A 26,437-nucleotide genomic window follows, 5' to 3' on the forward strand; every position below is an offset into this window, starting at 1 on the left:
GAGCATCTGGTACATTGCTGTCATTTTATCATTTTTCCCTGAGTTGTCTTTTGAGTATCAAAGACTGCCTTGCCAGTCAATGAAATAAAAATGAAATTTGGTAGATTCATTATTGCAACCTTAATGTTAACAAAAATACCTTTCAGTACTGAACAGTTAGAGAAGGCCTCAGGTAGTTTCTTTCCTGATTTACCTACTCTTCATTTCACAGAGGGCTCCTTGTCAAGTGGTTGCTCCTCTTAGAGCAGAACCACAAGTGACAAAAGGCACAGATTGGACACTTGTCTGCTTCCCTCAAGTTTTGATGGGAAATGTAGGCATCCTGGTCTCGCAGCTTCGCTCTCTGATTGCTGTCCGATGGACTTTTCAACTGTCACTTGTCCAACATTCCGCCATGCTGCCTACATTTCCCATCAAAACTTGAGGGAAGCAGACAAGTGTCCAATCTGTGCCTTTTGTCACTTGTGGTTCTGCTCTTAGTCTTTCCAAAGATGCTTGCCATCACAAGGGAAGTCATTAATCCATAGCACTGAACCATATAGTGAGGTGAGTTTTCTCATTTCCAATGAATAAGCCAAAGAAGGTGAACCAAACAAATGTGCTCCTTAAATTGCATCAGGAAATAGATAAAGACACTATCATAGGAGAAAATGCACAGGAAAGATACATTAAGACCAAGGAATTTTGCATGGGGTGTGGTATGTCATACAATCCTCTGATAATATTAAGAAAATCATATGGGCATTGGCACATATTTGATATTCTAGGCTGTAACTTTTATCTTTTGGAAAAATTTTGAAGAATATTCCATCTCTGAATATGGGGTTCTCAGTCTAACATTTAAATGTTACACTTACTAGACACATTGCTTTCAAACCAACTCAAGGGATCCAAAGATCAGAGAAAAACATTTTTTTCCAGGGATATAATAAACTGCTTTAATTGACAGCTAAGCAGAGATGAATTTCCTATAAGGAGATAACCATTTGACCTACTGCAAGAAAGGGCCAAGATGGATGGCTTTTTGGATGACCTGAGGGGGGCAATAAAGGAGGGAGATGTGAGCTCCAAGTTGATTGAAGAGTGCTGAGTGATCCACAAGGGGTATCATTCCCCCCCAAAACAACATTTGATTTATATACCACCCTTCAGGACAATTTAACGGCCATTCAGAGCAGTTTACAAAGTGTGTTATTATTATCCTCACGACAATCACCTTGTGAGGTGGGTGGGGCTGAGAGAGCTCCAAGCAGCTGTGACTGACCCAAGGTCATACAACGGAGGGGAGAATCAAGTGGAGGAGTGGGGAATCAAACCCAGTTCTTCAGATTAAAGTCCTGCTGCTTTTAACTACTACACCAAACAGGCTCAGGATTGGGTGAAGGGAAACCTACCCAACTGGGGCTGGAAGAGTTAAAAGACCTGAACACTCTGTCAGCAGAGCTCAAGCTGGGAACAGGAAATGGGCAGGGGAGGGGGAGGAAGCAGAATGATGTCTGCCCTCACTAGCCTCTATTTCATAAGTTCCAGCAGGCTTGTGCCCATCCGAAGGAGGGAATGCCAAGATAACTTCTGTGTCTCTTAAGTTCAGATTCACCTCATATATTTTCTTTCTTAATTCTGTAATAGACCTTTAGTTCTGTGATATACCTTCTCCCTGTGTTCTAGAGTATAAAGCTGGGTTGTAGTGAATAAATTTTTCTCTTTCAGGGACTCAGATTTGTGTTCAAATTGCCTCACCAATGTGTCTAGCTGTTCTTCCATGCACATGCTATGATCTGCTGGTTAGGCTGGGTTGGATAGCAAACAGAATGGGGAGCTAGAAGGATCCATACTTCATGTGCACAGAGCCCAACCACTGTCCAAAGCCACTGGTGAAATGAGAGAGGTGAGTCTTGGATGGTGGTGGTCCTAAATATGTGTATGGCAAGAAGGAGGACATTAGGGAGTGCCCTCGCATATGCACACAGCTCCCCCCCACACACACGTCACAAGGATCCACAAAATAACAAAATGTATAAACTGGGATATTTCGTAGATTGCACAAATATTAATGATGTTTACCATATGTGAACGTTGAGAAAACATAGGAACCTTTGAAAGTCAGAATCTGTGAATATAGTAGTAAAATATAGTTTGAGTAATTAGGAGGCCAACTAGTTCAACTTAACAAAGCAAGATTCAGCTAGAGATTTTAAATACACAGATTCAACAAATCTAATATTGACAAAGGGCTGTTGCAGCAATAATTGATTTGGATAGTTGCATTAAACACACTGATGTGTATCTAACCATCCACTGAATTCAACGAGCAGGAGTTTCTCATGTTTCTTCTTGATGCAGGCCACTGATCCCCCCCCCCCATTTATTTCTTAGTCAGCAGCCCCTCACAAACAGCATAGGGGGCGGGGGGGGGGTCTGTAGTGGGAGTGGGAGAAAATGCAGAAATCACTGCTCCCTCTTCTGCAAACAAAAATGCTGTTCCATTGGAGGACCACATAACTGGATACATGCTAGTGCAACTCAGTGACCTCAACTAAAAGTTAGATTTCAGTTCCTTCTTGTAAAAAGCGTACAGGTATACGCTTGATCACTTCTTCATATGTACTTATTGGGCTAAAGATCAGTTCTACAGCTTGTCTTTTCAAAGTATTTTGAATCCAATTATTATCCAAAAAGCAGCCTTGATAAATCCTTATATGATCAAACTCTGTTACTAAAGCATATCCCAATGCTTTGTTATTCACATTTTACAATGTTTTGTTTTAACTTTTTAAATGTAAAACACTAATTCCCCCACACCATCAGTGATTTTTTTACCAGCTTGTCCCCTACAGAGAATTAGTAAATGGTTTTACATAACTTTTATTAGGTCAGATGCAGGAAAGAGGGAACTTTCACATTATCTCAAAGTTCTGATAGGCCAACAAACTTGAAAGCATTAAGATTTCAGTAAAAAAAATATGTACAAACTATATACAAGACACAATATACAATAAGATACACAAAATATTTCACATGGCTGTGAAAACTGAAAACATGGTCAAGCCGAAGACAAGCCCTTCTGAGTCTCACTGGCTTTAGACAGGAGGGACAAACTAGCATTTACTCGCTTCCTTTTGAACTAAGTAGAAAAGGGGTTTTCATTTGGGCTGAATCATGCCCAAAATTTCTAATACCAAGATAAAGTATATTTTAAACATTTATTGTGTCCTCAATGTATGTTATCTGACACTGTAGTATACACATGACAGGAAAAAAAGAAATCCAAGGCAGGAAACGCTCTTTGTGTCTAATAAGTTAAAATTAATGCTACTGACTTTCACAGCATCTTTCTGCTTACTAGCCAATTTGGGCTGTATCTCTGGGTCCTCCTGACCCTGAAGTTTCAAACTTCAAAATTTATTTTACATTAAAATGGATGGAAAAGGAAACTGAAAATTTCAGCTTCATATTACATTGTGAAATCAAACATTTTAGGCTAATAGCTACAGAGAATATTAAAAATTTGGCTAGAAAAATGTCTTAAAATGTTACGAAACAAGAAATGAAGGGCCACTATCTTATATCTTAATTCACAACATTGAAATAAATGTGTGTTGCAAGTAACGCTCTCCTTAACATTGGAGGGCAGCCATGTCAAAATAAGACTGATGAAAACATGCAATGTGTCCAAGTTGCAATGTCAATTACATAAAATCAGATGAATTGGCTATGACCCCAGGATAATAAGACATTTGTAAAGTGAACTAAGTACTGAAAAAGTTTCTGACACCATTTTATACTTTGTTATTCCTGCTACAACATACATGTAATTAGAGAAAAGACAAAAAGGAGTGTATTTTGTCCTAAGTGCTTACTTACAGACAGCAGCAGATCAATACTTAACAGTCTTATGCACTAATCAATTTACTTCAGTGGAAAAGAGACCTCCATGCACACAAGAGATTACAAAGCAGAACTCTCTCCATTTTGTACTTGTGCTCTCACATCAAAGTCATGCCGATTATTAAGGGAAAGTTGATTCAGCAGATACATTCTGTATCTCAGACTTTAAGCATCAGCTCAGTTTTAGCTGATGATGTCTACTGCTTCAGTCTTCAGTTTTGTGAACTTCTGCTTCTCCGTCCTTCATCCTAACAGATACATTTTACTTCTTTGCTTACATCTCATCAGTGGGCATCTATGCAACTGCTGATTCGTCTCCAACAGTGTCAGAGCACTTCCAGTGAGGCTTGTCATATCCAGACACCTTTCTACAGGCTCCTAAGTCTGTGGGTTGCTGTACATCTACTCTGGGGTCATCCTCATTCAGAAGACTGTTACACATTTCTTCTTGGCCACTGACAGATTTAAAGTAAGCATCACTGGCTTCGGGGCTTTGTTCACTCTCACAGCTTTCTTCAGCTGCGGCTTGCTGAATGGTCTGGGAGTCAACAGCAATCTTGCCAGAGTCATTGGGGTCAATGGTCTCAACTTCTGTTATGTGATCTATTGTTTCCATTGGCTTTTCATCTGAATTATACGTGAAAGGAGATATTGCAGAGTATTTCCCTTCAGCTTTTGTTTCAAAAGTGTTGACAGGTTTTATGCTTCTTACTATAGAAACCTTAAAATTGTAAAGCAAAAGGAATAGTTAGCTGCTAGCTACACCATTTGATAAATAAAGACACCCCCATGAACTATTTCATATCAAACGGAAGAGTGGTATTTGGAAGTACACTGACTATCACTTATGTATCTGCGTTATATAACAGATATTTGCTAATTGTATTTATCTTTATTCCTGCCCTGTTCTTTCCTCCTTTTGCATTCCTCCACATAAAACTTCTATCAGACAGCCAAATTTGGCATCTCCAACTGTTCACGGAGGAAAATATTGTTTTACTGTGATTTTCTTGAATAGTATATCTTTGTATTGGTTTTAACTGTTATAATTGTTGTGAACCACTTTGAGATGTTAATCGAAGAGAAGCAGTATAAAAATTGAATAAATAAATAAAATATGAATCAATATACAGTTTAAAAGAAAATTCAAAAGAGCAAGGTTTCAAAGGGTTGGCAGCAATCTCCATCCTTTCTTTTGCACTATCTCTACTAGATTGTTTTTATATCCTGTCTATTCTACTTTATGTATACTGCTAAAGACTATTACAAACAAAACAACTCTTAAAACCTGTAAATGAATGCAAGAACTAGGCCACTACACATTAATGTCAGAAAACCTGAACTTCAGAGTGAGACTGAAGGAAGGGTTCAGGTAGAGAAGGTTCTCCATGTGTTCCATCAGTATTTAGTGAATCAATTGTCAGTTATTATTTCTTGATCAAAAAGGATCTTATTCTAATGCAACAAATTCTGATGGCTACTAAATAACAGATCACCAGACAATGAGAAGGTGTATCTTAATATTCAAAAGTGAAAATTTTTATTAGTATCCAACATGCCACACGACCAGTTCCCGTAGTTCATTATCGTATTTTGTGAACTGGTCTCCAGTTCTATGGGAGAATGAAGAAGTGGCTTGATGGTGCTTACTCAATAGAAAAGGTCCTAGAAAATCCATTAGCTAACAGTCTGGACACTGTTGAAAGCAGAGCTCAGTGAGGTCCATCTTAATTTGATTTCATGTTGCTTTTCTCATATGACCAGAAAGTCCGGAGAAACACCAAATGAGAGAGGTTTTAAGTTCTGCTTTTAACGTATTTACAGTAAAGAGTCCAGTAGCACTTTTAAGACAGACCAACTTTATTGTAGCATACGCTTTCGAGAACCACAGTTCTCTTCGTCAGATGCATGAACTGTGGTTCTCGACAGCTTATGCTACAATAAAGCTGGTCAGTCTTAAAGGTGCTACTGGACTCTTTACTATTTTGCTACTACAGACTAACACGGCTAACTCCTCTGGATCTATGACCATATTTACAGTTAAATCCTAAACAGTTACTCCAGTCTAAGCCCACTGATTTCAATGGGTTGACTCTGTTTAGGATTGCACTAATAAATATCTATTCAAGGAACAGTAGGATAGGATCTTATGTACACAACAGGATTCACTGCAATGCTATGCAGATTTATTCTAAGTCCACTGAAGTCAATGGGCTTAGACTGGAGTAACTCTGCATAGGACTCCACTGGCAGTTATTGAAAATGATCAAATATTTCTTCAGAGACTGATATAATACTTTGGGCTTAGAGACTTTGATAGCAATTGGGGTGTGCACCCAAAGAAATCTGAGAAAAAAATGGAATCCCCTGAATTCTGAATTGATTCTTTAATTCAGTTTGGCTATTTCCAAAAAAATTGACCATTGTTTTTTATGGGACAATCACTCTGTGGGTTATTCGATGAGCAAAGGTGGTGGGGGGGTAATTTTTCAACCAAACTTCACCAAATTTGGAAGGAACTTTCTCCTCACTGTCCTCTGAAGACCTCCCAGGTCTCATGAAGACTGGACCCCAGGGGCCAATTTTTATGGGCCACAAAAGAAGATCCCACCACCCACTCTCCATCACTTTTCAAGCAAACTACCAAATTTGCAGGGGATCTACTCCTGACTGTCCTCTACAGACCACCTAAATTTTAGGAAGATTAGACTTCTGACTGTCCTTTAAAGACTGAAGCAAGAGAATGCCTTGTGACTAGGTACTGTTTGGTTCTGTCCTATGGCATTTTCCCACTGACTGAACCCAGTGCAGTGCTTAGCTGCTATGAATGAAGCTGGGCTAAGTTGCAAAAGGGACCCTTGCTTCAGTTTGGTTTGGGTGGAATGGACATGATTCTCTGATGGGATGTTGGTCCACTTGTTTCACTTTGGTTCTGGGAGGGATTCCATTCCTGTGCTTCAGATTGGTTCTGTTGGGCTTTCTCTGGGATGAGGTCAGCTTGCATTTAGGAGTGTGCCTTGATTATGGTAGTCTTGGCCCAGTCTGTTTCTGCAGTGGGAGTCAGCTTTGGCTTTTGTCCCATAGGAAACAATGGAGTAGCTGGGGGCACTTTGTTCAAGGGCCCACAGAATTTGACCCTGGGGTCCAATCTTCCTGAAATTTGGGGAGGCTTTACAGAACAGTCGGGAGGTGGTCCTCTGAAAATTTGGTGGTTTGGTAGAAAAATTACACCCCCCCCATTGCACCAGATAGCCCCAAGATATTATTCCCCACAGAGAATAATGGAGAGTGGGTGGGAGCATTTTCTTTGGGGGCCCATAAAGTTGGCCTCTAGGGTCCAATTGGGGGTGTCTTAGAGAGTACTTAGGAGTAAGTTTCCTCCAAATTTGGTGAAGTTTGGTTGAAAATGACCCCCCCCCCATTGCACTGGATACCCCCTCCCCCCCCATTTTGATTTTCCCATAGAAAACAGTGGCTGAATTTTACTGAATTTATCCACATTCCAAACCGAACTGCACATCCCTAATGGCAATTTAATCAGTTATGTGACTGAAAAACTGCATGCAGAAGCAACTTCCATTGAAGTTTTCCTTGCAGCACATATGGTAAGAGACAAGAAGCTTTAAAAAATAAATTATTTGTCTCTTCAATTGAGGGAATGCTTTTGTCTCCAAAGATGCATCTTTGGATCATAGCCATATAAAACTCTTCACAGGAAAGTACAAGCTTCTTCACAATTATGGTTTCTCTTGTTACGTCCTAGACATCAAATGAAATCACTGGCCTTCAACTACAAGATAAACATCCTTGATTTAATCATATTGCTATGTTACACATGCCTACTGAGGCAGTGAGTGGGAATGCATGTGCGTGCCTGTGTTACAAGACTGGTGAGAACAGGTACCATATGCACATCTTGAAATGCTATTTGAGATACCTCTGGAAGCTTTGTATCAAAATGTGTGTCACATTAACACACACATTCAAGTGAATCGTACACAGAAGCCAGATTTCTCATCTCTTGTTAGATAGGGGCGTAAGGACATGCCACAAGCTTGGACCTAGTATCATCTGACCTCTGGTTTCTCGATTTCAATATGAATGACTTTCAGTGTGTGTCAATGTATGGGAAATAAGGAACGCCTGAATCATTTGGAGAGCAATACGGAAGTTTATTTTAACAGAAAAGGTTTACATTTTATTATGAATTAATTCAAATATTTATACCTTGCCTTTCTTCTTGGCTCAAGGTGGCTGCAAAGATTCTACTTAAGATCATTCTTCCAGCAATTAATTGACTAATTGACACTATGGACACGACTAGGATTACAATGACAGTGACATAATGACCCACTAATATATGGACTGTGCATAGGAAACCAGTGCTTTTTTAAACATCCAGAGTGAAACTGTTATTAGCGTCTTCAGTGAATAAAACATGAAATGAAACATCACGGAATTATTTGATAGAGACCAAAAAAAGATGACATTATGAACAGTATTTTAGTATTATTGGTGATTCTTCTAATCTAATAGCTATGATCAGTTCATATTTGTAACCATCAGACACTGCTTGTGTTCAGTTACACTGATGTTATTTATATGCACATGAAGTTTGAGTCAATACCAGAAGTATTTGGGAAGAAGCCTTCTTCATTTACTTGGTGAGTTCTGTTGAACGTTAGATTTGAGTCCAGTGGCGCATTAGAGACCAACTACATTTTCAGAGTGTAAGGTTTTACGAGTCAGAGCTCCCTTCTTCAGACTCCTGTTCATGTCTGAAGGAGGGAACTCTGCCTCTCAAAAGCTTATGCTCTTAAAAGCTTGTTGGTCTCTAAGGTGCCACTGGACTCAAATCCTAATGTTGTACTGCAGACCAACAATAGAAATGGCAAACTGAACCTGTTTAGATAGTAAAACATAGAGGAAAAGATGATGTAGAGGTTGTTAAACTTACCAGAGATTTGGGCAGTGGAATGTTTCTCTTTTCAGCCCATTTGCATGCCAAAAATATTGCAAGAACCACACCGACAACAACACAGGAAACAACTCCACCAATGATAAGTCCTGTTTTATCTGAAAAAGAAAAAATAGTTTGAGACATAATAACAACAACAACAAACCACAGCACTGTTCGTAGACTTATGAATTCCAGGGCTCAGAAGGGAATCAGTGAAACAGCTACCCTATGTTTATCAAAACTAACAAACTCACAATTCCCAAATGAGTGAGGAAGAGCCAGCCAAGGACTTGACTGTCCATCACAGATACTGGCTGTGTGTTGGAGCTGGAGAACAGAGCAAGTATGCTGGGCTCAGCCATGCTAACTCAGCCTCCCCAGGGAAGGCCCAGCTCCCATTTTTTAAAAAAAGTTTGACCCCCCCCCCTTTAACTTAGAAATGTGTATAAAAAGTTTATTCCCATTTTTGTGATAAAGTGACGTTACATGAAAACACAAACCACAAACTAGTGATACTTATGGGAAATTAACTGATAATGAAACAATTAAAGAAATAATTGCAACCATACAGAAAGAAGAGTGATGCTTTGCAGTGGAAGACTACTGATTGAAGCAAATCCTGAGTACACTTTCAGGGAAAGAAGTTCCATTGAACTGAATAGGACTTATTTTATGGGTAAACATTCTCCCACTGTTGTCTGTGCCCTGGGAACTGGAATCATGGGACCTCTTTGGCCAACATTAGGTACTATATAAATGATAACAGCATACAATGCACTTCACCAATATATCCTGTCATAAATCATTCCTGAAACACTGGGAAATAGGGTGACCCTGTTACTTAGAAGGATCTTGGCCACAAAAAATTCAAGGGGTCACCAGATCTCCTAGGGATTCCTTAAGATTGAGAGGTAGGGAGGATTCACTCTGCTTGCTATATTGAGCTCTGTTTACTGTCATATGAACTGTGAATACTTGCTAACAGGAAAGACAAGAATGACCATCTACAACTGATCTTGAAAACACATCAAGATTTTATGGTGGGCATTCAAGAAAGCCCATGGGATGGAAAGGTGAAAAAATCAGGCTGGATACCAGGACTAGGATGTCACCCCCCACTCCACTGCCAGTCACTGACGTGGACATTATGAGGCCCTGTATGTCATCAAATAGTTTTACCTAATGGGCGTTTGGAAGGAACAGTAATACAGTCTGCTTTTGATTCTTCACCAGTCACTGAATTGTCTGCTGAAATTCCTTGAACTGAAACACAGTATGTGAAACCCAGATGAACGTGTAGAGAGACACTACACATATCCATGTTACATATATCAGCTTCAAACTCATCACGCTGAAAGAAAAAACATTCAGAACTTTGTTTTTGGTTAAGTTACTTTCAACCATTGGAAGTAAAGAAGAAAGGTAAGCTAGTGGCTTTCCATCCTGCTATAACCAGTTCAGTCTAGTTTTCCCACTTGAGGTTTGTTAACTGAGAAACCCTTTTTATGAATGGTGAAGGCTGCCTCCTACTGCTTCCTAGCCCTCTTTTATCTCCTATTTTGCTCAGGCAATTCTGTTGACCCAGTCTCTAAGTAACAGTATGGTAGGTGGAAAACAAGCCTCAGCGAAGAAGGCATTCCATAAATGATGTGCCACTTTTGAAAAAGCTCTGTCTCTGGTTGCTGCCTACCTCCTCTGAAGGCAGGGGTATTGAAAGCAGGCCTTGTGAAGCACATTTAAACTAGTGGGTTGAACAATATGGAAGGTAACAATCCTTCAAGCCTCATTGTTGTTCTTTATATATTCAACCTCATCTCTTTTTCCAGCTTCTTTTCCTGTGCCCTTAAAGTCTGTCTTTTTTCTTTCAAATAAATCTTGTGTGTATTACTCCATTTTCCTGCTTATTTTCAACTTTTCAATATCACTAACTACACTGTATTTTTTTCTTTGAGCTTCTTTCTTCCATAGTTTTGATGAAAATCTTTTAATTTCTAACAATTCCCTTCTCCTGATTCTTCTCTTTCTGCAGACATTCCAGGGCTCTGTCTTTGTTCCTTTCCTTTCCCCCATTCCTTTCCTCTTTCCCCTTGCTCTCATTATCTGTTTATAATGCAAACTGCTATTTATATGCTGATGGCCGTTAGATTTTTTCTCATTGATCAGACTTTTTTCGCCTTTAGAGAACATAACTTCCTATTTATCTTCTATATCATCACTATTTTCTCACTGCCTGAAACAATCTCTCAAAACCGGTACGTCCTTTAAATTTAAATTGAACTGTAATTGTCTGCCCTTCCTTTAAATTGTACTGTTATTGTCTGGAAACTTCAGTTATTTTTGAACTGTCTTCCTTTCATGCATGCCACTACACTTCATCTTGGCTACAAGGAAGCTGAACATCTCCTCTTTTCACCAATGATAACAGTAAATTTCCAAAGTAATCCATGAAATCTATTTGGCAATTACTAATTTCTTGTCTGACAAAAAGGAATTTTGTACAAAAATTGTGCAGATTGCCTCACTGATGCTCAATGAAACTACAAGGGAGTTATTTTTGCAATGCTGCATCAAAGATTTTTTTTTTGTATTAGAGAACAGTCTTAGGCATACCTCTTGTGGATTTTCCTTTTCCCAAAGAAATACTTTATAGGAGAAATCAGTGAGGTTTTCCTTTACATTATGATATGGAGTGAGAGGATGCTCAATATCCACTGCAATTTCACCATCCTCAACAGAGAGGTTAAACTTTGCTGGTCCAATTCGAGCTGAAACAACAGAACTTATATTAATATATGAAGGTGGAAGGCACTATACTAAAGGAAAAGGTAAAGGTAGTCCCTGTGCAAGCACCGAGTCATTACTGGCCCATGGGGAACATCACATCACGACGTTTTCTTGGCAGACTTTTTACGGGGTGGTTTGCCATTGCCTTCCCCACTCATCTACACTTTACCCCCAGGAAACTGGGTACTCATTTTACCGACCTTGGAAGGATGAAAGGCTGAGTCAACCTTGAGCTGGCTACTTGAACCCAGCTTCCGCCAGGATCAAACTCATGTCACGAGCAGAGCTTGGGCTGCATTACTGCAGCTTACCACTCTGTGGCACGGGGCTATACTAAGAAAGGCAATTTCAGAAAAATTTCAAATTAAAGATAATCATAAAAATGAACAATATGGAAAGTAAAGGTACAGCTTGATAGTTTTTCTGCAACCAATTTGTTGGCAGAAATGCAACCAAATGTAGATTTCTGCGGCACAGCACGGAATGTCCAGAGCTCAGAATAGAATCCAGAAAAAGTATTCTACGGTGACTATGCTGTAACAGCCCCAATGACCCAGGAGCACTGCCCCTTCTTGCTTTCTCAGGTTCACCAGTGGCAGTCCAAGTCTCTGCCTGGCACGTGTCACCTATGCAGTGCCTCCCCAACCCTCAGAGCAGCTTTTGCTCCTTCTCGCTTGCACCCACTGCCACCACTTGGTCTTTGTACGAATTGCATATAGGGAGGGCCAAGGGATTCCCCACATTCCTGGCTTGCGCCCAGTCTCCTGCTACCCAGCACCTGGTTACCACAGGGACTTACTGCATTTGTGCACCTCTTGGGGTTCAGCCAATTGCCAACAGACCACCCCTTCTCATGGCACCTGTTTTAGATAGTGTGGTTGAGCAGTGGAAATCTACCAGCATTTAAGAGTACTTTAATAAAAAGTATTTATTAAAGAGGAAAAAAATGTTTATACACATTTAAGCACAACTCCAAAGCAGACAAAGGGATTCAAAAAGAAATGAATAAAAACACAGTTCCTCTCTCCCTACTTCATACATGCCTCAAGATCTTCTGTTTACGCAGGCTCTCTGTCTTAGAAAGTTCCAGCTCATTGAAATGTCCTCATACCTTTCATGGTTCAGGCATCCTGCACATAGTTAATGGCTTCCACCTGAAAGGGCCAGTTCTCACTTCCTTCAGCTTCCAGCTCAAGACAGCCAGACACCTTTCCTCCTGAGCCAGGAGGTTCTATTCTCTCTCTCCCCCCCCCTCCCCGGGCAGGTCAGAGGTGCAGGTCAGAGAGGCTTTTCCTGGAGATTCCAGGAAGAAATTTTTCTGGCATTTTAGTCCTTCAGGTTTGTCCCACCCCACACACCTGGAAGGGTTAGCTTCTACCAGAAAGCCTTCTGGCCACATCTGCATAACTAAAGCCCAAGTCAGATGTGGCTGGGAAGGCAACTGGCTTTCTGCTCCCCTTCCTACTTGTCCTCAGCTAAGAGGCACTTTTTAAACTGGGGGTGATACAGTTCAAACCTACAAATAAAAGCATTTCTCTACAGTGACTGAAAAGCACAAGGCTAGTATGGTATAGTATGTTAGATTAGTTGCAAAATGTTAGATTAGTTGCAAAAAGATATGGGTTCAAATCCTCACCGAACTATAAAGCTCACTGAGTGATCTTGGCCAATCAATCTCAGCCTACTTCACAGACTTGTTGTGAGAATAAAGGAAAAGGAACATGTGTGCCACCCCAAGATCTTTGGAGAAAGGATGGGATAAAAACATGTCTATATACATATTTGCAGGCAATTTGCACCCCTTACCACAATTCACACAAATTTGGGAAGAGATGAAACATTTGCCAATGTGCAGACTCTGCCTGGAGCAGCCACTATACTACATCCCATATAAACTCTGTGGGGGTAGCAGCAGAACTCCTAAGGAAGAAAAGGGTAAAGTCTCTCCCCCTTTGGCCAATGCCCCTTTCTTGGCAGGGAAGTGCCCATGACAACAGCATTGAGTGGGAAGCAGGTAGAGCCAATGAACTCCTCTACAAAGGCATAGCTGAGAAATGCTAGTAAGGGACAGAGTTTACCCTAGTCCCGGCTCATAAGGCAGGAGGACACAAGGCAGGCCCCTAAAGAAGAAGGGGCTACACTGCTAGCATTCAGACTGAAAGCACTCTGGGTTTGTCTTCCACCTACTGTTTTTTCTTCTTCTTTAGCATTATCCCTACCTCAGACAGTATCAGCCTTAATAAAATACAGGCTGCACGCTGCTAATGGGCCTGGGTAGAAGAAGACAGGGCAGCTTGTAAAAGCAGCCTGACCTCTCTCTCTCTCTCTCTCTCTCCAAGATGGTAATCCATTGGAGTAAAAAGTCTTGTGAGTGGGGGAGGATTCTATCCTTCTCCCTGCTTGTTTGCTGGGCCAGCCACTCACCAACCAGCCTGCCACTCGAGTGCTGCTGCCACTCCCTCCTCCCTGCTGGCTCCTGCTTCTCCTCCCCTGCCTGCCACTGACAGCAGGGGTGTTGTCAGTGGCAGGCTCTACAGCAGCCCATCTGCCCTCCCCACTCACAGTAGATTTACATTATCTGAACAAGTGCAGAGAATATACCTCTGTTTTTGTGTGTGGAGTGTATTTGAATCCCTCTTTATTTAAAAAAAAATGCATGTATTTTTCTGTAAACCTGGGAAGTCCCCCAAGTTTGTAGAAAAATCTTCATTTTCTCTAACTAGCCCTGTGACAATCACCCCCAAAGTCTATTTTCCAGGGCTGATCCAATCCTTGTGATTTAGGCCTTATGTAAATCCAAGTGGTTGGGAGGGGGTGAACCAGCCTCAGTTTAAGAAGGTAGGAAAAAAGATGCTTATTCCCTCAGACAGGGAAATTGCAGTCTTGGATGAGGCAATCAGCATAGTCAGGCTTTTAGGTAGGATCTGAAGTCAGTTTAGGAAAGAAAACTTGTTTTAAGGAAGTAAAGAAGCCCCCTGTGAAGAATCTGTGACATCTAACTTTCTAGGTACATAGATCCAGAGGAGTTAGCCATGTTAGTCTGTAGTTGCAAAATAATGAGGAGTCTAGTAGCACCTTTAAGACTAAACAACTTTATTGTAGCATAAGCTTTTGAGAACCACAGCTCTCTTCATCAGATGCATGCCTGTACCTTTCTAGGTACAGGTTCTAGGACCAGGATCTCTGTGAGTTAAAGGAACAGCCTGGAGTAAGCCTGCCAGCTGTGATAAAAAAGTTACAGATTGAACCTTGAATGCTGAGGAAATCTATCTGGAGAAAAAGGAATCAAATCTCCCCTCAATGTTTGGGAATGGTAACTAGGCTCAATTTTAATGAGTTAACCCTCAATGAGAAAAGCTTATAATCTCTGGGGAATGCAGTTGAGAGCCAGTTGTACATCCCATGCTTTGAAGTTCTAAAATCGACTCCATCTTAAATGGTGGGGAAAGGAATTGTTTTGGCATATTTTCTCCAAAAACCACAGTTTCCTAAGAAAAATAAACTGTATTTCCATGTAAAACTGGGGAAGTAAAAATCTGCTACCATCTCTACAGCCCTGCCAAAAAGACCCCAGCTAGGTCAGGCAAAATATCTGACATTCTCCACAGGCTCCCCCGCCTCACACTTTAAGTATACTACAGGAAAGACTTAGTATGCAGTTCTATGGTATAAGAGAGCAACATTACCTGTGCCTAAATGAGCACATGAAGTGTAGGTTCCTACCTGCCTAGTACCTCTCTCACTGGGAAGCTATTGTAGAAGACTGATTTAATTGCTATCACAAATAATGTAAAATAAAATCTAAATCTGATGTTATTAATCAGTCACCACCACATCAAACAACATATCATAAACTGCATAGACAAAAGTATTGTAATATTCTACTCCTGATTCAAGACTGAAAATTTTGGCAACTCACCATCCCTTATTGGGTCAAATGATTCACTCTCCTTATATTCAGATTCACGTGACCCAGCAAGAGCTTTAACTTTTGCCCACAACGAAATACATTCCTTATTGATCTTGTGGGTGAGGTCACAATAATGCTGAGATATGTTTGCACAAGAACTTACTTCTGTATAAGAGTTGCTACAAAAGGAAAAGGTAAACGTTAGAACATATTATACAATATGGCAAAACTTCAAAATTTCCTCAAGATTGTGAGTGTTACTGATTACTTATAAGGAAACAACTAAATTCAAGGAAACAAAAATCCAGGAAAAATGTAACATGCAATACAATGCAAATTTGCAGTCAATATCAAATAATCTTACCCATAGCACAGGATTTTCACAGTAAAGAGAGGCTTTGGTGACATGTTTTGATAATCCCAATGTAAGGAGGTCTTGAAATTATATGTTTGTATTGTAACATTTGTAGGTGGAGGCACTGAAATGGTAAAGGTTATAAATGCTTTAACAGAATTCAACAAAAGTTGGAACAGTCACTAAGAGGCATATATGCATGCCACTAGGCAGAACCTTTAAACCACTCCTGTCATTCAAGATGCAACATTACAACAGAATATGCTCAAACCCAAACTTAAAAAAAGACAAATCTAAGATTTGTTCAGAAGCTAAAACAGAAGTTATACCATATGCTGATCACGCTCCTGTAACTTTGAAATTTAAGTTTGGGGGAAACCATAGAAGATGCTGGCTCTTTGACACAGGATCCTTCAAAAGATCTGTGAGATAAGGTCCAAGTTATATAAGGATTTATCCTGTTTCTTTCAGTTTAACTCAAGACCTGAAATGTCACCTGTACTAGTCTGGGAAGTCAGAAAGGCCATTTTAGGGGAATTGTGTTAAGTATGTTGGCTAAGATTTTTAAAAAATAGAGAAGAACAGAAACAAAAATGTATGAAAAAATTAAGGCTTAATTAACGCTATGACAATGCAGCAAAGGTAGCATGGATTACTAGCTGGTTTCCATCTAGTATTGACTCACAGCATATTACTATTGAACAAGAAAGTATACAGATGACTTTAAAGTCATATACAGATTAAGAAGATAGAAAGGAAAAAGCATTTCAACAATGCAGTTAATAATTTGTTACGTTGCTGGGGCATATATAAGAAAAAAATTAACTTCATCAGGACCCCTTCCTTTGTTTTCTGCTGTAAGAGCTTTGAACAGAATACAGATATACCAATTTGGAGCTCTGAGTAAATGAGAGAGACATGGGTTAGACACGTACCGTTTTGGTGGTATATAACAAAATAATTCCATTTGGGAAAGAAAGCAAAATTACTAACAATGGACTGATTATATTTGAAAATCTTCAACTTTAGGTTTTCTTGATTAGCAAATTGAGAAGATGAGGCTTGAGGGACTGTACTGCCTTTAAATTATTATTGATGAATGGAGGTAATCATATCTTGGCTTGGCTATATGATATAATCCTTGAACTACAATCTGACAATGGTTGTTTTCAGAGCAGATGAACAACAATGTAGCCTATATTATTTCAGATCAGGCCTGAGTACATATTCTCTCATATGACCTTTCCTTTTCAGTTTCTCTCCAATATAAAGAAAATTTGTTGAACATTATTCATCCTTATATGTCACTTTAAAAGATTATCTAAAATATATAAGGCATATTCAAGCAGACAGTGGTATTGTACAAGCTGGTGAAAATTTACATGTGTAGTGGGATGCTCGTGCTGTGGAATATGATCAAGAATCACTGATCTCTCGAAGCAAAGTTTAGGCATTGATATACCAACCTTCCCAGATATATGTTTACTCAATAATTTCAAGTCTGTACTGAGGAGGTTTCAAGATATTTTGTTATATGCTGCTTCAGTAGCCAGAATTAATTTTGCCAGCTACTGAAATCTGAGTTATGTCCTAATATCCAAAATTGGATAATAAAAGTAAAAGAAACAAGTTTGATGGTAAATCTTACTAATTTAGAACGTAGTAGAAACATAAATCAGGCTGAAAAGATATGATCGTCTTTTATTAACCATTTATCATTCAAAACTTGGTAGAATATTTGTAACATCTTTCTCTCCCCCCAACCATCTTCCTCTGTCTTCTATTTATCTGTGTGACTTGTACCAATTAACATGCAAGTTAAATAAACAAATAAATTTTTTAAAAGACTTCAGACAACTCTATTTATATAATAATACTTTGTATATGCAATACATGGTCTTCAGGCTGAAGCTCCATTCAGGCAAGACTGAAGTACTTCTAGTCAATGACAAAGACATTTGAAGACCAAGGAGTAAGCCTGTCCTGGAAACAACTGCACCACCACCACCTGAAGAAACAGCTTTGTTGCCAGAGCGTGCGGTTACATCTTGGTCTATGGTTGGAGACTCTGTTTTCCATTGTAACACGTAGCATTTTTTGTCAGCTTCGGCTGATAATGCCAACTACAACTCTTCTTCACGAAAAGTGTGATCTGGCTGCAGAGATCCACGCTCTCATCACATTCAGGTTAGATTACTGTAATATACTCTACCTGGGTTGCCTTTGAAAATGGTTTAGAAACCTCAATTGGTCCAGAACATGGCAGCCAGAGCACTGTCCAGTGCTAGATACAGGGATCATATTCCGATGTGGTGAAGAAACCTCCACGGGCTACCCGTTTCCAGGAACAATTTAAAGTGCTAGTTCTCATCTATAAGGCCCTAAACAGCTTGGGGGCATGGCACTTGAAGGATTGCCTCTTTGTATACTGTCTAGCCTCCAGTCTTGCTTTTGGAATGACTTTCCACTTCCATCTGAAGCCTATCTTACTTTCTTTCATGTGGCAGGTCAAAACATTTCTCTGTACCCAGGCTTTTAACTTACGGGTTTCTTTTTTGCTATTTTATGGTCTGCTCCAAGACTGTAGCTTGCTTTATTAATATCATTGCAGAATGTTCTGTTTGTTATATGTATTTTTATGCTCTGGCTTGGTATGTTTTAATTATCTATTTTTATTTATTTATTCTATAGATTTGGCTATTATATCATGCTATTTGTTTTACTGTTTTGATTGGTTTAGTCTCCCAAAGTTCTGAACGCTCAAGATTTGTAGAACATCCTCTGGGGGGATCATATTGCCCCCAATAATATCATGATGTAAGCTGAACATTTAGAAATGGAGGTGGTGGCACTAGAGTTGCTGTCTGTGTGGTCCCACTTACTCAACAGGTTGAGTTGTATCACATCTAAATGAAATTCACACATGAATATTCCTACACTCACATGCCACCCAAATGTCCAGTCTTTATACCGGAAAACTGCAGCAATGATGTCTAAATCTATAGATACACATACACATCGAGTGCAGGGAAGCAGGTCAGGATCAAAGTGGATCCTCCACCAATCAGTTTAAAGATCTCAGGTCATATGAATAGATTTAAGAACCAGGACAACTCATCAGCTAATAGTTAAAATGAATACAGTGTAGCCCTCAAGTATGTTCAGACAGGTCACAAAATCTTACCAGCCTACTTACATCAGGCAAGGCAAACATTTGACACTATTTGCCTGAATCATCCCTGAAAGAATTGCTACCCGCCCTGAACAAGCATTTTACTGCCGTTAGGGACTTTCCAAGGCACAGCCAATCAGAGAATTTTCATACCATTTCCCCTAATGCAAATTAATGTTTTTATAATATAAAAATATAAAACTTTTCCCTACTTTACTGCATTAATGTTCTCCATATAATCTTTTTTCATGTCCCCATTTCCCACTCACTACAAACCTTTATGGTACATAAAGCAGGGTTAAACAACTTGTACTATAAGGTGACATCTCTCCCTTTTAAAAGATGTTTTCATAAATGTAAACAAATCTATTTTAATTTTTTAAAGCTATTCTGGCTTTTGAACCAGAAAGACACACAAATGTTAAAAAGTTCTAAATTAGTGTAGGAAACCTTTTTTTGCTTGAGTGCTGAAAAAAAGATGTTGGTGTGCTGGCAAATGGGTAGGAAGGGACAGAGAAGATTAGAGTTGTAACTGTCAAGAGAAATGGGACAAAGGAGAGCACCCAATGGTGCTGACTGCCTCAAGGGCTCTCCTCAGACTCACCTGGTGGCTGAGTGAGACATAAGGTATGCTCATCATCTTCGACCACACTGCTAGCATCTCACGGGATTGCCTTGGTTGCTTAATCAGAAAACCAGCCCTGTGTGCTAAGCATAGAGTGGGCTGGCAAGTCACATGGCGGGGGTTGCCCATGCCTGTTCTAGACAGTCCCAGGCCCTTAATACTATTCTTCCTTTAAATTAATCTTCTCTTAAACCACATGCATGATTGCATAGGCAAGAACTAAATACTCCTGTCAACACCTACACTTTCACTGTTATCAGTACAGTGGAAAATACTCAGCCTGTTTTAATGCCATATTGTGGTTTACTAAGAAAAGGATTTCCCACTTGGAGAAGTTAGGCTGTGGGGGAGTAGGGGAGAGGATATCCTCAACAGCCAGCTGGGTTCTGGAGCATAGCACATATTTAAAGGTTTTCTGGACCCAGTCCTTTGGTTGCTTATGATTTTAGTTTTCTTAGTTTCCTTTCAGAAGCTCTTCCAATTGTCAAAAGAATCTGGCAGAGGCAACAGTCACTGGTAACGTTTAAGTATCATGATGATTGACCATGTTTTGTTTAATATGTGCACTAAAATAGATGCAAGTAACAAATCTGGATTTGAGCGATTACTATGTTTCTTTACTGAGTTTTTATCTTGCCCTAACTCAAAGGAGTTCAGGGCAGACTGCACAGCTCACCCCCTCAAATATATCCTCACAACAAACTTAGTAGCTCAAGGTCATCCAATAAACTTCATGGCAACTAGGGATTTGAACCCAGATCTCCTGGTCTAACATTCTAATGAATACAGCACATTTCGGTGCCACAACAATCTGTAGAAATTGTGGTTAATATGCTAGTCACAATTATGTGTTTGAAATCTCTATCTGGTTCCAATGAACCCACCCTTATCTGCATTTGGATATTACAACTAAACTAGGGTTTGATCAAACCATGGTATATTACGAATGTAATCAATGTGTGCTGATTTACTCTGCTGAAAATCTGTTCTGATTTAAACATGATGCTGGTGTGACAGAAGTGATTACCTATGTAACATTGTATGTATTCAACATTACATTTAAAATTAAAGCTCCTAGTCATATGTGCAGTGTTAGTATACCAGAGATATGCAATCTGAGTAAGTGTTGCATTGTCATGCTAGTGTCGAACACATAGTGTTCGACACTATGTGTTCGCATATGTGACCCAGTTCGCATATGTGACCCAGTTTGAAAAAGTACTGGGCATCTGCACAGTTGCATGCTTAAGTTCCTCCAATGTTATGCTGAAATGAGATCTAAAGAAATCAGTGCCTGCAAGTAGAACAGAGCTGTTGTGTGCTCAGCCTCCCCTCTGCTCCCCCAATCTCTGTCTCTTTGTTAGTTAACACAGCCATTGCTATAGCGCTGCTACATTTCTTCAGCCAAAAAATAGCACTATGGTAGCTGTTCTTGTAGTCCTCCAGCCTTTACTGAACAGAGGATAGAGAAAGCCTGAACGCAGCCACCATGGTGCTCTGCTGTCTTTCCCTAGCTAACAAAATGCAGCAGTGCCACTTCAGCAGTCTGGCATGCACATTCTCCCACTCTCCAGCCTTGGGGGGGGGGCATTAGCAGTAGTATGGTGAAATCTGTGTTAACCAGCATCCTTGGAGAACTGGGGTTGCCAGATAACCAAATATGATGCTTAACCAAGTGGGGATCCACTCCCTGATCCCTCACAGCCTGAGATCAGGCAGAAGAGGAGTAGGTAGTGAGTCCTGATGGGCTTTTGGCCACAGGCATTGTCCACTGGCCAGCAGTGCAGGCAGTGCCCATGGCCAGAACATGCAGCCCTTCATAGGGTTGATCAGCCATGCAGGGTGGGAATGGGTTTGAGCCCTTTAAGTCACTGCCTGCCACACAAATGACTGGCAGGGGAGCAAAGAACAAGGGACTACTTGGGCACTGCCTGCAAGTAGCAGCACCCATGGCAGTGACTTGAAAGCCAGAATAACACAGTGCAAGTTAACAAAGCAAGTGCTGGATTAGTATAGTAGCATTATTGTTGCATGACAAAATGTCACTACAATTTCATAATGCATGATAATGGATGGGTGGAGTATGCCACTTGGATTTTTTCTCTAGGGCAGCTCCTACTCAACAACAACAACATTCAATTTATATACTGCCCTTCAGGACAACTTAACGTCCACTTAGAGCGGTTTACACAGTGTGTTATAATTATCCTCACACCAATCACCCTGTGAGGTGGGTGGGGCTGAGAGAGCTCTGGAAGAGCTGTACCTGACCAAAGGTCACCCAACTGGCTTCAAGGGGAGGAGTGGGGAATCAAACCCAGTTCTCCAGATTAGAGTCCCGCGCTCTTAACTGCTACCTATGCTGAAGAGAGCAGACATGTTTTCAAATACATGGGCCGTCGTCACACGGGCGTTTATTCCGTCAAATTTCCATTATGTGGCGCTATTGTTCCTATCGGCGCCATGATGCAATCTTTTGTCAAATACCGTCTCCTCCCGCTTTTATTTGTTCACACCGTAGCGCTCTGTGCCGTCATTTTGAACGGGCACAGAAAAAACTCCTCCCCCCTTTTTAAAATTTTTTTTTCCGCTTTATTGCGTTATAACGATATTACATCGTTATAACCAAACGTTAGCCCAACCCCAAAAGAGCAGGATAGGTTGGCCAAGTTTTCCCGCCCTGGAAGCAGCTTGAACATTGGCTAAGATTGTTTTTCTTCCTAATTTGAACATCCATAAATATACTCTTGTTCTGAGAAAAACCCCTGTCTGACGTGATCCCCATCGCCGAAGACTCAACCATGGCTCCACCGAGTGAACTTGTAGTTCTGGTGGCCCAACTGGTTGTTTTGATGGTTCAGAGCACGTTCACTCTGTGCCATGCACACCTGCGATCCCTCCATCGGAGGCGAAGGGCAGTGGAAAGACTTTTTCGGTCTATGCTGCTCGAGCAGCATAGAAAGAACACTCTTTCATTGCTTTGTATTTTTATATTATTATGACGTTATAGCGATATAAGGACGTTTTTTTTTTAAAAAAAAAAAGGAGCTCGCTGCAGGAGAGCGCGAAAGGGCATCTGGGATAACGGGTCAAGATAAGAAAGGGAAAATTCCGTCATTATGGGATAGAAATCGATGCCGGATGGTCACACGGAAGCAGATTATAGCGCGAAAATTGAGACCAGAGGAGAAATCTCAGACTCGCAACAGTGCCAGAATAAGGTGGGAATTTTGCGGTAGATTGCGCAATTTTCGCGCTAATTTTAAGCCCGTGTGACGACGGCCATGGTTGGATTAATTATTTAGAATGTGGCTCTAGCAACTGAGCTTAAAGGTAACAGATGATATTGGTACATGAGCCACACATATTCCAGAAGAAAGAACCACCTGACCACCCAGTAAAAGAAGTCACGGGAGGGAGAGAGGATGGAGCCACCAACTTTAGAAAGAGAACCTATATGCAAGGAAGAATGGGTGCAACATCCAAGATATGGTGAAAGGGGGGGGGGGGTCACTGTGACTGTGCAAACACATCAGTCCACAAAGACTAAATTTCTGGGGCTTTAAAACAAAATCCAGGACTTCCTCTCACAACAGCAGGCACAAGTTATGTTTTTATTTGTAGCCCTTAAAGTTGTGAAAGATATATGTCTCTGCATCTTTCTTCCATCTGCCTTAGACAAAGGGAAGTAAAAGGTTTCTACTTTAGACGTCTTCAGCTTTCATCAAGGAAGGAAATCACAACTGCTTACACAATGTTCCTTACATTTCAACTTCAATTTCTACAAGCATCTTCTGGCAAATGGCCCAGGAGCACTCAATCAAAATCTCAGTCTATGAGCTACTGAATATCAGCCCTATGCCTCAGTCTTCCATCAACGAAAACCGTATTCTAAAGAAATAGATCTTTTATCTATTTTTTCATTTATTAAAACAAACAAAAAACCAAAAATATGAACCTGGAACTTCTTCCATAATTCAGCAACTATGCCACCCTGACTCATGTAATGGGAACACAAGTGAATGGGGTGGGGAGGTCCCTATTCTATCCTGTCCACTTCATCCAGAGCATTTGTGTGTAATATTGTGTGCATGCATACAAAAGCACAAATATATGAGAGCACAAGAGTGTGTGCATAGTCATAGCATTTAAAGACACTTCTATCTGCTTTTTCCAATAAAAAACGTGTCTAAAGTGTTAACCATTCCAAAAAACCTACAACCAGCAATTAATAACTCACATCATAAAATGTTATACTAATAAATCTAATCATAAGCATAAAATCATCACCCAGTAAAAAAGCATAAAAACCTGAGAAGTTCATCCAGCAAACTAAACCCTCAAAACATGTGTAAATAAAAAGGCTCTGGTCAGCAGTTGAAAGACTAGCAAACGGAGTGCCAGGTGAAATGAGTGTAATGTATGCATTACACTTATGTTGGAGGAAAGTCCTCTCCTGCGAGCTTCCCCTTACATTCTCCCACAAAAGGTTAAGAGCTACCATGCACTTCTCTCTGTATACGCTTAACACCACATTTGGGTACATCATTACGCTTAGGACAAAATCTGCCTACAACACTGATACTTGGTATGGCCTGACTCCTACTTATAGGATCCTATGAGATGAATTGTGATCATCTTTCCTGAGGCTCATGAAATATAAGGACTCGGTCTCCAGCATCTAAAATCATACGTATCCTCTCCTTCATCATTTACAATCAGCAGACATTATATTTATGAGAGAGAAGCTGGAAGAATTCTAGGAGGGATTAAGATTTGAGGCTTGCTTACTGTTCACTGCATCTCATGTTCTAAAACAGAACATCCATCAACAGCAGATGCAAACTGAATTTGGCTCTCTCAAACATGAAGCTTGCATAACTCTGCAAAACAAGATTTTGGGCGATTCCAAATCACGCATGTCCCATGTGTTTTAAAATTTTCTATCATCAGGGAACCCTATCAGTATTGACTTGTTTTCCAAAATTCTTGTATGTTGAACACATAAACCCTACTATTATAGTCTATTCTGTCAAATGTTCTATGGTGCAGAGCATTGAGATAGTCCTTGTTCTGCACAAAGTACAACTCAACTGAAAACACAACATTTCCATGTAGTCATATACAACAGCTAAACTGTCCTGGAAGCCTATCCTCCACTTTGATGATTTCATTGAGGGATCCTGATCAAACTCCTGACAGGAGGGGAATTTGGGAATAAGGCTGCCTACCAGATGCATAACAAGGCCAAGCTTTCTTTCCCTTCCAGTCTTCATATATAAACCCTTGGCAGGGCCAAAGGCACCAGCCAAAGGAGGAGAGGTAAAAGGCCCTTTCTGCTTTAGCCCATGGCCCCAGAGCAAGCCAGCCCACTAGATTCAAGACCTGCAAGGATTTTGCTTTAGTATTTTTATGCGAATTGTATATTGTATTTTTAAATTGTTTATTTAAATTATGTTTGTTTGTAAACTGCTTTAAATCGCTATCAGGGAGAAAAGTGGAATAATAAACTGCTTAACTATTTTTTTAAATCATTGCCTCAATTAGAAATGGGCAGATCTATGCAAAAAAAATAAATAAATTAGCTCATCTTTAGATGGAGGAGGAACCTGAAAAGTAAAGAAAGGAAACTGGCAAGGGGCTACCTTATATTTCTTTTTGCTGTTGCTATGACTGATTTTACGAGATTTAAAACTGATCCAAAGACCTCCTTAGTACAATCTTCGCCTCTACCTCTCCTGTCAAGAGGAATTACACACGCTGTCTGATTCACGCTCTGTTGTATTTTATAACCCTTTTCAAGCCATACTGGAAACTCCCCCAAAAGCACAGGCCGGATAAAGAACGGGGGAGAACCCCACCCAACAAACGAAGGCTACCATATATACAATCCTAGGAACAAACACCACAGAAATCCAATAATTCCAGGAAGCTGCCCGCCGCGTTCTTCTCGGCGTTTTGCCTTGCCCGTGAACTCTCCGTAGAGATCAAATCCCCGCCCCCCTGGAAGCCTCACATGAAGTTTAGCCCAAACGCTCTTCTTCCTCACCCCCCGCCGACCCCCTGGCTCCGTACCTTCGGCCTGCCGTTGCTCCGCGCCAGGCCAGCCCCCAAAGGCCAAAGGCAAGAGCGCCAGCAAGACCAAGGGCCGCGCGAGCCCCATCGCTCCCCCCACCCCTCGTCCGTCTCAATGGGGAAGGGAGACCTCGTGGCGCCCGGAGGGGCAAAACAAAAAGCAGGCGAGAGGGCGGCGGGGCGGAGAAAACCGGCGTCAGCTTCGCTCGCTTATGGCTTCGTTTCCCGTAGACCGGAGAAAGAGCCCTTCCCTCAGGGCCCCACCCGCGTAGCCAAGAGGCGGGCAGGGCTGGACTGGACTGAAGAGGAACTTCGCTCGCCGAGGCTCCCTCAGCGCGGGGTTGTGGGAATTGGGCGTGCAGGAGGCCGACTTGGTTTCGCAATTCGCTGCGCTGTGCGGCGGCGTTAGCAGCCAGGCTGCCCCCAGCGTCAGAACGGGCGTCGCGCACCTTTGTCAGCCTTGAATACATTAGTATTACGTTAATACTTTGTACATTTTTTCTCGTCCCCCTCCCTTGCCAGCTGCTCCTGCCAGTCAAATCGTATGCCAGCCTTATGAAGCCAGCAAAACCGAAATAAAGCAAAGAGGGGCGGGGGAAAGGAAAAGGCCAATGACAAGCGAGGCACGTTTTCTTCTTGTGCCCTGTTTCAGCTCCAAGAGGCGGTGG

General features: G+C 40.9%; 1 protein-coding gene across 1 annotated transcript; it reads right to left on the minus strand.

Annotated features, from left to right (window-relative positions):
* Positions 1 to 2,849: 2,849 nt before the first annotated feature.
* IFNGR1 (interferon gamma receptor 1) lies at positions 2,850 to 26,156 on the minus strand. Its single transcript, XM_054970366.1, has 7 exons — positions 25,770 to 26,156; positions 15,907 to 16,021; positions 15,552 to 15,721; positions 11,459 to 11,613; positions 10,028 to 10,199; positions 8,846 to 8,964; positions 2,850 to 4,609 (listed from the first exon to the last, which is right to left on the minus strand). Exons 1-7 carry the CDS (start codon positions 25,855 to 25,857, stop codon positions 4,184 to 4,186), a joined length of 1,245 nt encoding a protein of 414 aa, XP_054826341.1. The 5' UTR covers positions 25,858 to 26,156; the 3' UTR covers positions 2,850 to 4,183.
* Between the last annotated feature and the right edge of the window lie 281 nt (positions 26,157 to 26,437).

Source organism: Eublepharis macularius, chromosome 1 (assembly GCF_028583425.1).
Source record: "Eublepharis macularius isolate TG4126 chromosome 1, MPM_Emac_v1.0, whole genome shotgun sequence".
NCBI classification, from domain to species: domain Eukaryota; kingdom Metazoa; phylum Chordata; class Lepidosauria; order Squamata; family Eublepharidae; genus Eublepharis; species Eublepharis macularius.

Coding starts and splice junctions, on each gene's coding strand:
- IFNGR1 (XM_054970366.1), bottom strand. CDS start 25,857: ATGGGGCTCGCGCGGCCCTTGGTCTTGCTGGCGCTCTTGCCTTTGGCC. Junction 16,022..25,769: donor GGAGCAACGGCAGGCCGAAG/GTACGGAGCCAG, acceptor TTACCATTTCAG/TGCCTCCACCTACAAATGTT. Junction 8,965..10,027: donor TCCTTCCAAACGCCCATTAG/GTAAAACTATTT, acceptor TTTCTTTTTCAG/ATAAAACAGGACTTATCATT.